The sequence below is a fragment of the Lepisma saccharinum genome, chromosome 7 (assembly GCF_977018435.1).
Source record: "Lepisma saccharinum chromosome 7, izLepSacc3.1, whole genome shotgun sequence".
In the NCBI taxonomy this organism is placed as follows: Eukaryota; Metazoa; Arthropoda; class Insecta; order Zygentoma; family Lepismatidae; genus Lepisma; species Lepisma saccharinum.
The window spans coordinates 20,189,064-20,205,841 of NC_139235.1; the positions used below are offsets into that span (position 1 = coordinate 20,189,064).

Genomic DNA, 16,778 nt, shown 5'->3' on the forward strand with positions numbered 1-16,778 from the left:
TTTTGCCCCCGCAAAATATCCCCATGACGCAGGTGCGTCATAAATCCCCCCTGTGGGCATCCCTGGTTGTATCTTCTGAACTTGAACCTATCGTCAACTTGGTTGAACATTTACTTGCACGAGCCTGACACCGGAATACACATGCACTAAACCTAGTGTCAAAAAGTGAAACGAACTAGACGGGGCTGTTTGCACTCCGGTAAAGTCCATCTGGCTTCAACGGAAAACACCAACGAAACAGCGCACAGGGTCCCCGACATAGACTTGCTCACCTCGTGTCCTCAAAAAATAAAAATGCAGAAACTACCATTAAAATAATATCCGTGTTAAAAAAAATTGTAAGGAATATAATTTTATTTGAAATGCCCCCCTCCACAAGAAAAAAAAAACATGTGACATTGTTTACTATGAGCTCACAAGGCTTATTTGTTTACTTACACTTATGGACAAGAAGAAGATTGCAGTAGTCAACGAAACCGTACCCACAAGAAAAAGAAATGCAAACCGATTTTTGGAGGAACTGTGCAATTTTTTAATTCTTGATAATAGTGGTTCAATAACGGCAAATAGTAACTAAGAGAAGTTGTTTTTATTTAATTTATTTAATGAGAGGGATCAGCTTACCTGTAGATTGCATTACATTTGTTAAGAGTTGATTATTACAGTATTGATTCTCATTAAATAGTACCGGGTGTCCCAGAAGTCTTACCCTGATTACAAACTTTATTCATATCCGCTATATGCAATGTAGAGATGTGAAAGTGGTGCCAAAATGTTGGAAAACTAACCAAGTTTATTTGTTGCAGGTTTCAGTAATGTGGCTGTAGTGTAGCAGTGTCAGTTTCAAGGAATCCGGAATTAATGCTCTTGACATCGGGTGGCATCTTTCCATACAATGTTTCTTGGACTTGACAGGATTTGGGAATCCATTTTTTAAATACCAACTTATTGATGGCAGATATTCTAGACGAAAGAATTCTGTACATTTGAAAGTTTCTCTGCACTGTTATTGGTGACCGGGTCTCGTGATAGCAGAGGACATGGTGAGCTTTTTCCTGATTTGTGAACATTTCCGGTTTTCTGGGCACTGACACTGCTACACTACAGCCACGTTACTCAAACCTGGAACAAAAAAACTTAGTTAGTTTTCCAACATTTTGGCACCATTTTCACATCTCTACCTTGCATATAGTGCATATGAATAAAGTTTGTAATCAGGGAAAGACTTCTGGGACACCCGGTATATAAATATCGTTACAATGATAGGGAAACCTGTTCTAAAGTGAGTATATATACCTAATAGTTTCTGTGAAAAGGAACATGAAGTCACGACAATTACCGTAAGCTAACATTGTTCAGATATGTAATTGAAACTCCCCTTAAGGCACCCCCAATTAAATTTGTCTGCTCACGCCTGTGTTCTCCGCGGTTATCACCAACCTGTCAAGCCAGGGGCTCCACCTCAGCCACGTTGGGACCTGGTGTCTCCCAAGGAGTGTTCCTGGATGAAGTTCTTCCCCATCTCGAGTGTCCATGGATACTTACGACTGGTGGTGTGCGGGACGAAAAATTTGCAACTTTCCGACTTAGAAAATGTTCGAAATTTCCCGACGCTCTCAAATTCTACACGCCATTTTCAACTTAAGTGATTGTTTTTGCAATTCTATAATAAAAACTAACAATTTTCGAGAAGTTTCAGACACTTGCAATGCAGAAAACATCGTGAATTGATAACTTTCAAACATGACTATTTGGAATTTCCCGACTGTTCGCGATCCCGAAAATTCGGGAAGACGTTTCCCGAAGTCGTGACCGGGACGGGAAATTTGTTTCCCTGATCTCGCTGCTCACGACTTTTCGCTCCTTACTTCAGGGGCGTGTTTACAATTTTCGGAGGGTTAAACGTTTTAGCATTGCAAATATGGTTAAAGGGAACAATATCAATTCAAACGATTACATTGTTGTTGCGACTCAATGCATATTAATGTACACAATAAAATCTTTAACTCAACGATAATATTGACTAAGCTAAACTAAACATATGCCGTAACAGCCCTCTAAGGGCCAGGGCCTTCCAGAGAGACTTTTTCATTGGTTGACGCGTGGTCAGCGCATGGAGTCCCATCGCCGCTGCTTTTTGGCTTTCAAGACCGGAGCCCTTTACTTCTTTCCGAGTAGCTCCCCAATTGCCCTCACGACGCTCGGTAAACTCCGAAAATTTTGGATTCCCACCGGGATTCGAACCCGGGAGCGCTCGCATCAAGGGCGAGAGCACTAACCATTTGGCTAGACAGAAGCCCGATAATATTTATGCCAATAACAAAATATCTTTCAGAGTAAAATTTACGGAGGCCTCAACCTTTAATACGCCCCTGGTTAGGAATAAAACCTGTAAAGTTCGATTTGTTTCTGGTAATATTAAAAGAAGCAAGTTTGACACACTGTTTCTTCGCATACAATCTTATTAATGTACTAACTTGATAGTTAAAATGCAGCTTTACCTAGGTAATATACAGAAAGAGTACTTACATGAGAAGTTATGTGCACTTCCATACTCGAAGGATTTGTCTCTGCAGTCGCACTCGATAATCTCGAACCCAGTTTCTTCTAGGATCTTCCTGAACTCCTGAGCTGGATGTACTGAATCCTGGTATGGGAAAACTATATGCTCCACATCCTATGAGAATAAATAGATTTTTGGTTGTAACACTTAACGAGTACATACGAACGGTTGTATGTTGAATTCTCGAAGAACAATTTTGTCCTAGTAAGTTAGATTTCTTACAGTTAAAGAAACAAAATACTTTTGTTGTAGAGAGTATTGATATTATTGTTGCTATAGTATATAGATTAGGATATTTCCCAAGATGGCCTTTTAAAGTTAAAGTGGCAGAAAAGCGATGTAAAATGACAAAAATACAAATAGAATCCCTAGGGGGAGAGAGATTTCATCGCCCCCACGCCCAATATCATGACATTATTATTAAGGTAGCACAATCGCGTTTCCCCATGTGTGCAAGTTACCATGTGGCAAACTACTTTTACTACACTTATTTCTTGGTAAGATATATAACGAAGCAAGTCCAACAAATTCCCGCGGATCTAGGCCGTTCCATGCTCTAGTATGGATTCGTAAAGCAGTAGACTATGTAAACAGCTGAAGACAAAGTTGGAAAGAAAATAACTCATCAGAAGCTGTGTTTATCGTAGTTTGTTTTACTTTTGGGAGAGACATCCAGGCCGTGGTGTTTATCGTAGTTTGTTTTAATTTTCTGGGATGCGTCCGGGCCGTTTCGCTCATATGCCGAACTAAACCGACGTTTGCCGATCTGAATCGAAGTTTGCCGATCTGAACCGAAGTTTGCGAATAGAACTAGTTGCCTGAAATTAGTTTCCTGCGTTGCAGAATCAGCCCATACAGCACACAAATATCCAGGAGACGTGCAATAGATGTTTTGGACATTCTGTGGATCATTTTTGAACATGTTTTGGACATTCTTGGATGGGATTTTGACATGTTTCAGACATCTGTTCACGTGATAGGGACATTATCTGGATGTTTTTATTTCATTGCGCTTAAGTATATATTTCACTCTCTACCCCTTACTCTGTCACCCATTCACTCACTCTCTCTCTCTCTCTCACCCACGCACTAATGCACAAAACACAAACTCACACACACACACACACATCTACATATCCGAAAGATGCTTTGTATTCACACGCGTATCAAGAGTATGCAGAGCCTATTCTTCACTACCACGGCTAATCAAGTTAACGTCATCAATACAAACTCGCGTTTGGCGTTGTGTTCGAGGCACAAAGAATGCCTCGTGGCAAAGGAAGTTTCGCGTGGCCTGGCGCACATGCGTGACTCGCTGAATAGACAATGGGCCTAAGGACGACGCATTTTCTTTGGGAGATATTTTTAAGTTACCTTTTAGTACTTCATCACAGAATTTGAGTCCTAACGTAATTGACTTGAGACTAGATACTATGAATGATTGTCTACAAGAATATCAAAACATTTGTCATTTTTTTATTAACACGTGGATGTAATACCACATATCCCATAAATATCCAGGACAGGGGATCTCCTGAACGTCCAAAATGGGAGATTCTATGGATATTCACGACGGGATATCCCATGGACGTCCCTTGGAGATTTGTGATGTATGGGAGAGAGTTGCTGTTAGATTGATTGATTGCAAGGGACGCCAAATTCTTGTTTTCGCGGAAGTATGAATTTCTACCTACGACTCTGTTCAACTCACCTTCGTATAAGTTTCCCATTGTGTCTTTTTCGCCATCTTCTCGTATACCGACACTAATGGGTGACTTGCGACGAAGAGAAGCAAAGCCTCACCACCTGGTTTCAGCAAATTGAAGATGTTGCTCATCAAGCGTCTACGAATAAAAAGAACAAAATGCATGTTAATTATCTCATTAGTTATGTGTAAATGCTTCATCTATTCTGCTAAATTCAGTGCAAGAAATTAAAAATAAGTAGTCAACGAACTCCGCTTACAATGAACCCCTGCGGATTCAGATAGTGGGTTCACTGTATCCGGAGTTCACTAAAACTGAAATTGAATTTAGGTTACACCCTATCTCGGGAATCTGTGGAGCAAGGCTGCGCATAACGATAGAGAAGGGGAGAAAGCGAGTGGATGTAGCAAAGCATTGCGCACTGCTTCAAACGGTTGGTAGCTGCAGTCAGTTGTCCTCTAACACGTTCATTGGCCGAGCTCGAGTCACTACTTGCGCAGAGACTTGTTTTCGTTCGCTTGCTCCAAAGATTGCCGGGACAGAGTGTAGTAGTGACATAGAAAATAAAAGACCTATATAGATGACAGAAGTACTTGGACTGACACAGAATCTATTAATGAATTCGAATATCAAATACAAAAGAGTGTCAAACACAATATATTTTATACGTTATCAATTAATATAAGGTTTGTTTTGTAGTAGGTACTGTGCTGAACTTATGACATTAATTATGATAATTTTTCATTGAATTTCATTTCTTCGGTTCACTAAAACGAAAGTTGAGGGTTCAGTATAAACTGACTTTGTAATGTATTTGGTTCCAGACTGGTGAAGGAGGTTCACTATAGTGGAATGTTCGCTGCAACCGAGTTCGAGACATCCAGAGTTCACTGTAAGTATTTCTTTTGCTTGTAGTTTGTGTTTATTTAAGGGCTGTACTTCTAACAAAATCTGACTGTATACGAATACAGAAATAAGTGTAGAAGCTTTCCTGGCGACGAATGGTGAACATAATCTCTCAGGCTATCGTTCAGGTAAGTTGTGGAAAGGTTTCCGAACTTCTGCCCTGAATATCAGAGTGACAATATCTCTCGAAAGCTCGGAAACTTTTCCAGATCTCACCAGCCTCGATAGAATGTATTTATTGAATTCAAAAGTGTTTGTGAAAAATAGTTAGTTAGTTATAAAAATAACTTCATTATCTAAAATCGCATATATTTTTTTTAAGAAAATTAGAGCCAAGAGTGACAGTTTCGCACAAGGTGTTATTTCAAAGAGTTTTTTTTTAGTTTATTAATCTGTAAAATATTTGATCTGTAAAAATTATGAGGAATATGTATTTACAGAACTCCATGTATTCTTTATGGGCAAACAATTTCAACGTAAAGTTACGGCTAATAAAATGGAAGTTTCAACTTTACCAGTACAAACAAAATCTTCAACGTGTCCTCTTTCCATTAATGTGTTTTTCTATACCACCGGAAGTTTTATGTTCTCAATAGAATAAGTGAAATAAGAGTAATGCTAAGTTTTCTACCCCCTTTTACAACCATCCAGCAGAGAGACCTCTCTCATTCTCCAGCTCGCTGCGGTGAATGGTCGGTGAGGGAGGAGCAGTTTGGCTGGACATGGAAACTGTTCCTCGTGCCTTTAATGTATGTGTGTACCCTCTATTATATTATTCTCTTCAATGAAATCTGCCTGATTCAAGATACGCGTAGAATGCCCTCTATAGCCATGCATCACACCTTACCTGTAGTCAGGGGCCCATTGCAGGCAGTAGAAGGAGAATATTTTGTCGTATCCTTCGTCCAGGAAGTCTTTCTTTGGGTTCATCATATCCATCTGACGGTACTCTAGCTTTGGGTGCTGGTAGTGTGTCCTGGCATATTCTAACATGGCTTCGGATATGTCCGTGGCCACCAAACGGGAGAAGCGTGGCACGGCAGGGAGCAGCTGGTGCCTTGTGGTGTCCCCCGAGCCGCATCCGATGTCCAAAATGGTGTCCTCGTCCTTCCAAGACATTGCGTTCACAAACTCTGCGATCACTTCTACCCCGTCTCTTCTTTGTTGCGAGCTGTTGGCCACATAGAGCTCTGGCTTGTTCATCTGCAAGATGGATGGGGACCAGTTGAGTAAAGGCCGAAACACACGGAACTGAATTTCCAGCAGGAATGCCCTAGTTGGCGCTGGACTGACTACCTGGCTGGAACGGTGTTCTATTTGCAACGGTCGGTATTGCTGCTACAACTATTTTTCGTCTTCTTCTTCTAAGAGAACCAAACCCAGCCTAACCTAACACAGACTCCACAAAGCTACAAGCCAATGGCAAAGCTTAAAACAATTGTATCAGGAATCACTACCATTTGCAACTGGCTTTCTCTGCTAGATTCTGTGAAACAGCCAATCAGAGCGAAAGTTTGGCCATGTGAAGATAATCTGAGTTTGACAAAGGAAAGTTTTTAGTCTGTGGTTTTTGAGCGTTGGTTGTTTTCGTTCGCTGCTTAATAAAAGGAAGCCTCGACCTCTGTGGCTGAATGGTTAACACAATGCGCTAGGACGCCAGGAGTCCCAGCTTGGTCATTGCTATTCTTTGTGAGTGTCCCTTCATCAGATTTCATCATATAATCGCTCATACCTCATCGTCACGATTAGCCAGAATTGGAAGAAGAGCAACGCTAAATAAGAAAAATTAAAGTAAGATCACTTCCGTGGATTGTGTTATGTGTGTTGCTTAACCCTACGGCGGTAACCGAACTTGATCTTGAAGTTCGCTCATTCGAGTTGGATCAATACCTTCTTATAAAGAGGCGCATAGGTATAATATATGACGTCATCAGTGGTAGGCGAAGCAAGTACCGTAAAGTGGGGTGACTTCGGACATGCTAGGTGACTTCGCACACGTGCATGAGCAAAACATTCCATTGTTGAGGGTCAGACGTAGGCCGCCACCGAAACGCAACAATGGTAAATAATCTGAGCTAACCTTCTTACAATTGCATTATAATGGGTTCAAGGTCAAATATCTTGTGATCAGCGGAGAAATAACACATTATTGTAGCCAGTCGGCTTGTCAACTTTGCATTGGCTCCTGTAAAACCTCAATGTGCAGACGTGTGTGTTTGACATTAGCACCTTATGAGTAACGAAATACTATCTGAAATTATTTCATTACTTGAAGCATACTTTGTGGGATCATAGCCGTGTATAGTTTCTATTTTAAGTCCGTTTGTAGTGAATTTCAGTGTATTGTGAGGTGACTTCGGACATGCCAAGGACATATAAAAATAAGTTAAGAGGACGTTCCTACCAAAACTATTTTATCGGCAGCAAGTTTTAAGGAGGGTTCCAGATTTCAATCCCCGGTCTCACAGAAAATGAGAATGAACAACGCTGGACTCATACATTTGTCGAAATGCTTCGAGATGTTCGAAATGTCAAGGCTCCAGAGTCCCAGAGACGAGGAAAACGTATCAATATCGAACCCCGGAAAAGTGTTAAGTGTAGCTTCCAGTCTTCATCACAACAGGATTCAGATAATACAGACACTAGAGAATTGTCGTCAGGAGAGGAATCGTCTGAAACCAGTGATTCTGATGAAACCCGAGTGCCTTCATTGTGGAAGATTGTGGTCAACAAGCAAGAACGGAGAAGATTGGGTCCAATATCATAGTTGCAAGAGCCAAATTTTCTAAGAAGCAATATAAATGTGCTCAATGTATGAAAAAGTAAATTAAAAATATGTTCAATTGTAGTCTAATAGTTGTACTTTTCTGTTTGAATAATTTTATGTAAACATTGATGTAAATTTAAGTGCTACACTGTGAGTTAAGATGTAAAAAAGTGTAGTTCATGTAAAAATACACTGTTCAAAACATTGCTTATTTAAAAAAAAATCATAAAATATATCCCCAGACACCTCACACATGCAGCATACATCGGACTATATGAAAACCACAATGTGTCCGAAGCCACCCCACATTGAGTGGTGACTTCGGACAAAATAAAAACTTATTTTTAAAATGTATTTTTGAGTGTAATATAGTTTTAACACTTCATGATTGTTTCTAAAACTGTGATACATATAATTATTACATTTTGTGCAGATACAAGTATAATTGTGAATATTACCGTACAAAACGTCCAAAAACTGTCCGAAGTCACCCCACTTTACGGTAACATATTTGCTTTTCTGCTGAAAGAAACCAGCCTCTGCTACTTACAGCGATATATACATCCGCATTATGTAAATTAAAGTATCACTTTAACTAACTTTCTGGCAATCCTAAACCCGAAAGTTCAATACGTGTCTTTCTTTCCCTTATCCCTACCCTGGGCAAGATCGATCCACTCTTGACTGTTACTTACAATTTTGCTTCAGGTCCATCTTAATACTGTCTTTTGAAGTTCGTCTTGGTCTTCCTACAGGTCTCTCACCATCAGGTTTCCCAACGAGAATCCTGAAAAATTTTCTATCCTCTCCCATGATCTACTCACCGAAGTCTTCTTGATTTAATTATTCTAATATCAAGGAATGATACAGTTTATGCAGTTTAGTATCATGTAACAGTCTCCATAACGTCGTCGCCTAGTAATCAAGGGGTCCCGGATTAGATACCCGGTGAAGGCACATTGCACAGTGGTTCGGATCCCACTTTATACATTATTTTTTTATTACATTATATATTTAATTTTCCACTACTTACCTATTTTGTACTACTTTCCAATCTCCATATCTCACCACTTAAACAATTCTAATTCTATAACACTGTAATTGTAGACAGGCACGTAACTAGAAATATATTTCTGGGAGGGAGGAGGGTCAGAACCTAGTGTCTCATAATAATAATAACTAACTAACTCTCTAGCTTTCTTAAACCCGAAGGTTCATGGCTGCAGCAACACAGGCTTTCCATCTGTCCCTATCTTGAGCAGGCCTCCCCCATGGCGCAGTGGTAGCGTCTTTGCCTTGTAATCAAGGGGTCCCGGGTTCGATACCCGGTGGAGGCACAAGTGGTTCGGATCCCACTTTAAACTGTAGGTCCAGTCCCGATTAGCCTTACTGTGCATAAAGTGGACTTAAAACAGCAACTCAAACCAAACCAAACCTATCTTGAGCAAGATCTCTATACTCTTTTCCATCCCTACCAATTTCCTTTAGGTCCATCTCAACGTTGTCCTCCATCTTCGTCTTGGCCTTCCTACAGGTCTCTTACCATCAGGTTTCCCAACAAGAATCCTGTGAACTCCTCTTTCCTCTCCCATTCGTGCCACATGGCCTGCCCACCTAAGTCTTCTTGATTTAATTATTCTAATAATATCGGGACATGAATACAAATTATGTAGTTCTATATTATGTAACCTTCTCCACTCACCTGTCTCCTCATCCCTTTTAGGTCCAAATATTTTCCTAAGGATCTTATTTTCAAATACTCTTAATTTATGTTCTTTTTTCAGTGTAAGGGACCAAGTTTCACACCCATATAATACTACAGGCAAAATTACTCTTTTGTATATTTTAACAATAATAATAATAATAATAATAATAAATGTTTAAATTTAAATAATTATAATTAATTAAAATAGTATCAATAAAAATATTCAAATTAATATTTTTTTTACATGAATAGGCAAAAAGACAGTATAACAGCACTTATTCATTATCCAGATTAACGTGTAGTCAAGGTTGGCAAAATTTGTAAAACAAGAAGATAAATAAAGAACAACGTGGCAAGAAAATTAATACCAAATAGATAAGGAATTGATTATTTATTGAATATCAAAAAAGGATGTTTGATCCAGTTCACGAAAAGTTAAGTTCCTGGTAATATTTTATGCATAGTGAGATGTATAGAATTAAAGCTTACATAAATCTTCTTTGATATTGTCATTCAAAGTCGTATGATCCTTGCCTTCCAATAAGTTCGGCAGAAAAAAAATAACCGTGATCTATATTTTCATTATTTAATTTTAGTTACTTTATTATTTCATTATTTTCATTATTTAATTTTAGTGCTAAGTAAGTCTTTCGGGGAGGTCCAGACCGCCTGGACCCCCCTAAATACGTCATTGATTGTAGAGTTTTCAACATGAGGTCACATAGGAATTTGCACATCAAACACAAAAATCCCAAATCCTCTTTTGATTCTCTGTCAGGAAGCTTCGTCGATAGAAAATGAAACGTGAGTATCAATAAATATTGAAGTACGATTTGTGGAAATTTCAAGTCTAAGAGCGAGCATTTTTCATTATCACTAGGGAGCGGAAGTTGATGAAATGTCATCTTTTTTCTGACATCTCGGACACGATGCCCATTAAATATACACAATATTACACTTCTTCTAGAACCCAAAAAAGGTAATCTTAAGGTGCATTTGTTGCCAATTTTCAGATTTTAGGTCACTTTCCCCGATTTTCAGCATTTTTCCATCATTTTTAACATATTTTGTCACTTCTTTCATTTTGGTAATATTCTTGAGTCTTTTCACCAAGGTGAACATAGGCCTATACATATCTCGCAGGATTGCAAGAGAATTTTTTCTATGTAGAGGAATGTTCTGGCTGACAACTGACCAAGATTCTCGTTTGAGAACCTCTGAAAGGTGTACGGTAACTCAGTAAGGTAAGTGGAAAAAATCGTTAAATATTTAGAAAGTGCTTGTATGTGAGATATTTCTAACAATCTCTGATGTTACAAAATACTTTTCCGACGTACCTTTTCCTGAAGGGGGGAGGGGCTGTCTATGAACCCTTTCCCGGATGTGTCCCTGATTTTGGTTTCCCTATTTTTTATACAATTTGTTAAATTTCTAAACAAATACGACTTTTTCATTAAATTATTTTAAAATTATTTGGTTGTTTCCATTGGAAATCCTCGTTGCATATTTTAATTGAATGTGCTTGTGGTATCATTTGGTGCCTTTTTTTTAAAGCAAGATTGAATTTTGTTTAATTTTTTTAATTTCAATTTTTAACCTGAAACTAACAAATTTAATGGTCATTTTTTGCATTTTTACGTCATTTTTTCCCATTTCTTAGGGCATTCTATAGGTCATATAGCATTTTTTAGGTCATCAACTTCCGCTCTGTAATTATCAGTAACAAACACAGAGAAGAAACTCTTTTATAAATGATATCTTAGTAAGGTTTATCTAGTTGTTCTAAACTCAAGTAAAATGTAGTACAATTTAAGGTGAAATCCGCTTACTGCGTGAGTTGAGCCAGCAAGCAAACCAACAGAATTGGGCAACTCGTTTGCACTTGTGTAATATCGTGAGCGCTCCGTGCACCGTAAGCTTCGCGCCAACACACCTCAAAGCCTTTTGCTTCGCTTCCTCACTCTCATCCTTTCCACGGTGCGTAATGGAATGACGTGTGAGTTTTGCGTAGATTGGTTAAAAATATAAATCCATAAAATTTTATCGGCATTATCGTTATTTTTGTTTTAGCGATGTAAATGTTTTTCATATATTATTTGAAATCTTTGACGAAACCTATACAATCTTAATTTCTTATTCTTCCTTCTCCCAGACTGGACGTCTTTCTGTCACTTGTTGGTTATTACTTCAGCGTGCGCAAAAAAACAAATGTTGATGGAAGGAACAACCGTTACATGTTGGGAACAGGGGTCACTGCTTATAGTTGCGTGTGCTCAAGGAAACATCTTTATTTATGTTAATTCATGTTTTTACAATTTGTTAGTGAAAATTGTTTGTCTCAAACTTTTGATTGTTGACATGCATTATACACAGTAACAACGAATAACCGACATCCGTGGCGTAGTGGTTAGCAGATGGTCCTATGAAGCCAGGAGTCCCAGCTTCGAATCCTGCAAGGGTTTGTGTCTCTTCATCAATTTCATGATATCACTCATTTTTGCGATTAGCCAAAAGTGAAATTCTTCAACTGCTCTTCGGGCTGATTGTGGTGGTGCCAATTCCAGCTTCTTGCCCATATTAGACATTGTAGGGGCTCTGTTAATGTTGTCTTATATCCGAAACAACAATAATTTCATAAGTACCTTATATTACAGTAATTGTCTTCGAAATAAATAGAAAAGAACACTTCCGTACAAAAAATTATCAATGAAGTATTTAACACATAAACCCAACATATTAGGGCCTCCCCGATGGTGTAGTGGTAGCGTCGTGGCCTTTTAATCAAGGGGTCCCGGGTTCAATACCCGGTGGAGGCACATACTGGTTCCGATACTACTTTAAACTGTAGGTCCAGTTCCGATTTGCCTTACTGTGCATAAATTGGACTTAAAAACACCAACTCACACCTAACATATTAATAATATTTAGTGATGCGTGAAAGTCTGTGCAAATTTAACATTATTAGCTAATCTTTAATAATAAAACGTATTTTAATGTGAATAAAAGAGTAAATTGCAGAGGCGTGTAACTACGAACTCACCACTGGACCACGTTTTTCTACAAAAATAGGCATCGTTCCTTTGCCACAAAACATTTTTACAGTGTAACTATGATCAAATAGATAATTACGTATAATATATGAACATTCGTTAATTTCAAGGACGTACACACAAACACACACACACATTTCCTATTTACCTGAAGATAACCACGACGACTATTCTGCTCGATACCTGACACAATAACGTACATAAAGTAGCTGCTGGAAGCCAGAGACAGATGGTTTTGTGCATACTGCACCATACGGAGAGTGGGTAAATTAATATAGTGCCATTCGTTAGCTGTATTAAATACTAATATAATTTTCGTAAGGTGGGCCACCTTCGAACACGGCCTGGTCTACCTTTGGCTCACTTGCCTTGTATCTTCGGTTTATTCGGTACCAGAACATTTTAAGGGTACTAGCTGATTAGCCGGCGTTGCCCGGGTATTTATTTATCCCAATCTTGTATTAGACAGGAAAATAGTGAATTCTAACTATAGTGTAAAATGTAACTAATTTTAAATGTGATCGTGAATGTCGCCAATTAGCTTAGCGACTCCGAAAACTATGGATTCGACACTAATCTAGGTCATTTGTGGCATTTTATTTTTCACCCCCTCTCACCCCCCATGCCGATAGGTGATGAACTTGGAGTTGAACCGCATTGGGAGTGTCACGAAAACTATGGATTCCATTCGCAACACAGCCTGAATGTTGGACAACCCGAGAAACACTATCGTTGTGCGGATTGCATAGAGTCACGAATGTCTGTTTGTGCGGAATTTGATATAGCTGGTTCTCGATTATTTTTACATGTCACCCATTCCCACACCACCCCTAGGGGTGCCAGGGGTGTCTTACCCCCCACAGTATTTCTTTCCAGGTTGCCAGTGATACGCGTACTAAGTTTGGTAGAAATCGCTCCAGGCGTTCGAGAGTTATGCCGGAACAAACAAACACACACATACATCCATTTTTATATAAGTAGAGATTGGGAATAGCTTCTGGAGTCACTGGCACATCAATACTGTTGGGCTTGATTCACATCTAGCGCACAATCATCGTTCATTTAGTGTCAGGGATATGTTATAGTACTGGAGTTAGAGGAAAATGAAAACAAGGAAAAAGATTACGAACCGGAAAAAACTTTGGGTCCATCAATTAGTGCAAGTCCCATGGCGAGATTTATACCCTGTACCATCACCTAGTGGATAACGACAGCAAGTTCTTCAAGAGTTTTTGAATACCATTTGTAACTTTTGAAATTATATTGAAAAAATTTAGCCTTAAGTAAAGAAAACAGGAAATTCGTGAGTCCATTTCTCCTAGGGAAAAGCACGTAGTATGTCAAAAGCAAGAAAAATTATCTAACGATAGTTTATTTCTGTCCTTGAAACATATAAGTATTCAACGAAAATATCTTGGAAGAGTTCAAATTATCAAAGGAACTACTTGACACGCACCAATTGACTTCTGTATAAAAGTCCTAAGGTTCATGTCAGTTTAGGTTCCTTCCCTTAATCGGACATCTCAGTTTTTTCCTTAGGCGAGGAGCAATTACATCTTCATTTACACTAATTTCTCATATGTGTGTAGGAAAACAAATGGGTTTTTCCAGTGTTTGAATTGAAGAAAATGCGGGGGGGGGGGGAGAATACAGAACCTTAGGATCTTATTATTATTATTATCATCATCATCATCATCACCGTTATCCTTTAGCGACATTTCAGAAAATTTTATCACAGGAAAATCGTCTACTGTAGGTTGAAAAGAGCATTTTTAGTTGGGATTTTTGCTACAAAATTTCAGTTTTTGTAGCTGAATTTTGGTGAATTTTTAATGATAGTTTACAAAATATCAGCTTCCATCTTCATTTACTAGTGACACGGTTTAACACGATTAGTACTTTGTATATGAGCACCCGCAGGGGGGAGCCTCCCCTTTGAGATTTCTGGAAAGTGTTCATGTAATGAGAATGGTGAAATTGTAGAGATATTTTATAACAACAAGTATTGTTTTATGTGACTTACAGGCCGTAAGTTTCAGAACAACTATTATTATTATTATTATTATTATTATTATTTGAAATAAAGTTACATTTAAGCTTAGTCTATTTTACACTAAATCTAACTATAAAAAGAAACTTCTTGTCCTACATGAATTATAGTTAAGTATATAGTTATGCAAATTCTATAGCTATAGATATACGGAATATGGATATTACAAATGTACGTAATTTTAAAGGAAACATTAGTAGTAATAGTAATGTAATAATATGATAATAATAATAATAATGAAAAGTTTCTGTGACTGCCCCCCTGAGAAAAAATCCTGTGGTCGCCCTTGACTTTGTACATTATTCTACATAAAATGCTTGGTATTTTTGCCCACAGGAATTGTTGCATTTTAAATTAAGAGATATTTAAGTGCGTTTACGATTTACATATTAAATTTCCTTTCTTAGAGCCTAATAAACACTATTCAATTATTACGAGATTAGTGTACTTTCGCCAATATTGATTCTGACATTTAGAAATTCCTTATGTACATTATTCTATAAACTGAAGGGCTTGGGTACACAATATAGGTAGTAAGTGACATTTTGGTCATTTTTGAGTTGCAAAGTAAAATGTGCCAACCTTCATTTTTCGAGTGAAATTGCCATGTCATACAATTTGCATTGGACTCAGTGAACCCTTCTGAAATTGGTAAATACATCACTAAAACAATTTATCTACAGTATAACTTCTAATAACCTATTTTCTTGACGAACTCAGAAGTGGCCAAAATGTCACTTACCATGATTTACACCCGAACCCTTCAATTATTTCTTTAAAGTGAATGAAATCAGTGTTTTTTTTTGTTTTTTTTTAAAAAAAATCACCTGCTTTAAATCGGTATTTGAATCACACCAGCTTGCTGCAAGCACACCAATGGCACAAAAAGGAAGGGGATTCCGAAATCCAATGCATTCAATGAACAGTGAAAATTTACCTTGTTACTCCTCAAGAGCTTGGGCACGTGCAAAGTTGAACGTGAACTAGAACGAATGGTGACTTTCCTCTGTAAAAGTAGGCAAACCGCTTCCGTCTGTGAGCCTTATCAATTTTCGCTTTCCTGCCCATTGTTAGGTGATAAGCTTGCAATGTCCTGGAGTCCTGATGCTTTGAACCACCGTTGAAGTTACGCAATATTGATAAGTGCCTAAAGAAATAACAAGTTACGTCAGTGTTTCATTAGAAAACGCAACAACTTATACATTTTTATTGTGCCTAAATTACCCATTTTGCTTGTTTGAATCTATTGTAGGTTTGTGCATCTAAATCAACCCTTCTTTAAGTCTTTATACGTACACATTAAGGTTTTACAAAAGTTTTAGATCACACAGAGGTATTTGCTCTGTTTGGCGACGAAAAAATCAATGACAAACGTGTTTGAAACATACTCTCTGTCAATTTACTTCCCACCAAGTCCATCATGTTTTTATTCTTTTAAAGCTCTAAACAAAGCAAAATGTCTGGCGCCACTGTTAACTGCACAGTCCAAACCGCAAACTTCCGATCCGTGTGGTCTTGCTTACTTTCGCGTCAGTTCGGTTCTTTGTGGCATTCACGCCTTGCGAAATAACGTTTCAGCAATCATATTTGCGCCACTGACTATGTTTCTGTTGAAAGATCAGTACGCGTATATAAGATTATGATGCTCACAGAAAAAAGGCGCAGTTTGACTGTGGATAATTTTGTAATGTGTTCAGGGTGACCACGATAAAATTCAAGTAAGATTCCTGGTTTTCAAGGCTAACTTTACAAAATTCAAGGGTGCAAGCAGACGTTTTGTCTATTTAAACCTTACGTATTCATTTATCTGTGGTATTACTGCCGCTCACCACGCACCCACATACACACACACAAATATACATATTAACAATATAAGGTCTGTGTGATTCCAACGCATCCAAAAATTCTAATTCAATTCAATTAAACGGTATATACTGTATATTCAAATCTTTTAATTTAAGGTGCAGAGTTTACATATGCCATTTCACATACTCAGACTCGAAATACATCTACAAACACAAGTCACAAATG

The 16,778-nt window shown here is 38.1% G+C and overlaps 1 protein-coding gene across 3 annotated transcripts in view; it reads right to left on the reverse strand.

Moving 5' to 3' along the window:
- jhamt (juvenile hormone acid methyltransferase) overlaps nt 1-15,739 on the reverse strand; it is a 31,599-nt gene extending 15,860 nt beyond the window's left edge. For 2 of the 3 annotated variants that reach the window (XM_083125824.1, XM_083125822.1), the window contains exons 1-4: nt 15,685-15,739; nt 6,023-6,378; nt 4,275-4,407; nt 2,530-2,677 (exon numbers count right to left, since the gene is read on the reverse strand). In XM_083125824.1, the coding sequence (XP_082981950.1) occupies nt 2,530-2,677; nt 4,275-4,407; nt 6,023-6,378 (637 nt within the window). In that variant the 5' untranslated portion in view covers nt 15,685-15,739. The other variant, XM_083125823.1, reaches the window with a different exon arrangement.
- Nucleotides 15,740-16,778: the final 1,039 nt, after the last annotated feature.